Raw genomic sequence first — 2,024 nt, forward strand, 5'->3', positions numbered from 1 at the left:
AAGATTGTATTTCATTTATTTTTTTATAAATTGAAATATACAACATCAATTAAAAAATTATAACTTTTATATAAATAAATGAAAAAAAATGTCATAATAATAACTCCTAAAATTAAAAAATATTTTTAAAAAATGTACAACATATAAGATACACATATATATTGTGCATAAATATATGCATTGTCTTTAACATATTTCATACATTCATATTTGCATGGCTAGTATATTTTTAATATGAAAATTACTTATTAGATTTTGTTATTTGCTGAGGATGCTTTGATTTTCTGTAATCTTCTGCTTTAGCAATAAACCATGGCTTCAAGAAGAAAAATCTTCCATTATCAGGAAATTCTTCAGTATAATTCACAACATCTTTAGCTGTTAGCTTCCATTGAAACTTGTACATACATTCATTATGATCTTTAGTAACAATTCTTTTGACATTATCTAAAAATATCTTGCAGAATTGTTTGCATGCTTTTATACTATAATTTTCCTGTGTAATATAATTAAACATATATAATTTTACATTAATATATCCTTAAATCATCTTGTACAATTTTTTAAACAAAATTACCTTTGAAAGATATGGCAAATCATGTAGAGAATACTCAATTATCTTTCTTACTTTTTTTTTGTGTCTTTTAATCCAAATATAATTTTATTTGTCTTCACCAAATAATTTTGACTCCACCACATTGATACTCTTTCACAGGAAATTTTACGATACATATTTGTATTATACATTGGATATGTTTTCAACTCAATTAGTTCAAATCTTTTGTTAACAAGTGTATCTTCTATAGGCTGTTGCGAAGAAATTCCATCTATTTCAGCCCCATATAATAACGAATACGTGTCAAATTTTGCTTTATACATACAATAGAATTCTTCGCACTCGTTAAGCGAAAGGTCTGGATTTGGAACGTGTAATGGATGATCTAAAAAATACACATTATTTAATTAAATTAATTATACAAATTCAATGAGCAATCCCATTTTGTCTTTCATATATCTAAAGTAAAAACAATATATCGAATTGTCATATTGGCTGCGTTCAGCAGACTCAACAGTATTGCAACCGTTTTATGATTCTCTGCGCTGATTAGATCATACTTTTAGATCTAGAAGAATGGTCCTATCTCTAGTTGAAATACCTGCAAGCATATATTGCTCAAATTTAAATCCCCATGAAGTCGCTCGTTTTTCGTAATCTAATGCAATGAGGTGGATTTGTTCTTCTTCGTCTGTATAAAACTTGCATAAATATATTGTACCGCGATATTTACTTGCGCATATAATCCATTCATTCCGTTCATTGTTAATATATGGGGTGGATAGTATTGTCTTTATTAATCCACGAGAACAAATAAAATCAAAATCCAACCTAGTCAATATTATTTCTAATTAGAATAAAGTGTAATAATATAAAATTAAAAAATAACTTTTTAAATTTAATGCATACAAGTGCACTATTTGCCTCGTCATTTGTAGCAATTTATAAACTGTAGGTATATATCTGCAAATAGCAGAATGATGTTAAAAGATAATCAAGGCTGGTAAAAACCAGATTTTTTTTATATTAAACTGAATCCAATGATCATAACCGGTTTTATCCAGTTTTGTTAAAAAAAATCATAGTAATTTTCCAAAAGACCTTCCCCTCTCCCCTCACTTTCAATTTCGATAAAATTATATTCATTCGAAGCATTTTTGCACAAAAACAAAGAATTTGACAGAAAAAAAATTTAAATATAGTTCTGCAGTTTGTCCAGCAAAACGGATGGATATTTTAGCTAAATGAAATAAAATAGATAATAATGGCCCTAAAAAAGCATTTTGCATTTTTTTTTTGTGAAATTTCTCTTTAGCTGCCTATCAATACAGAGAGAATTTTCTCTACATTTGGTCATATTTGAAGTAAGTTAAAAAATTCATTAGCTTCAGAAAAAATTGACAAATTAAGATTTTTAACAAAAATATTTTGAAAAATATTTTTATCTTATATACATATATTAATATAT

At 26.2% G+C, this 2,024-nt stretch overlaps 1 protein-coding gene across 1 annotated transcript in view; it reads right to left on the reverse strand.

The window, feature by feature from the left end:
* Positions 1-222: 222 nt before the first annotated feature.
* The window catches only part of LOC108695159 (decapping and exoribonuclease protein-like), a 3,944-nt gene continuing 2,142 nt past the window's right edge, over positions 223-2,024 (reverse strand). The window contains 4 exon segments of the mRNA XM_018204920.1: positions 223-496; positions 578-639; positions 642-941; positions 1,158-1,387. Coding sequence (XP_018060409.1) covers positions 242-496; positions 578-639; positions 642-941; positions 1,158-1,387 — 847 coding nt within the window. The 3' untranslated portion in view covers positions 223-241.

Source organism: Atta colombica, unplaced genomic scaffold, assembly GCF_001594045.1.
Source record: "Atta colombica isolate Treedump-2 unplaced genomic scaffold, Acol1.0 scaffold126, whole genome shotgun sequence".
Lineage (NCBI taxonomy): Eukaryota > Metazoa > Arthropoda > Insecta > Hymenoptera > Formicidae > Atta > Atta colombica.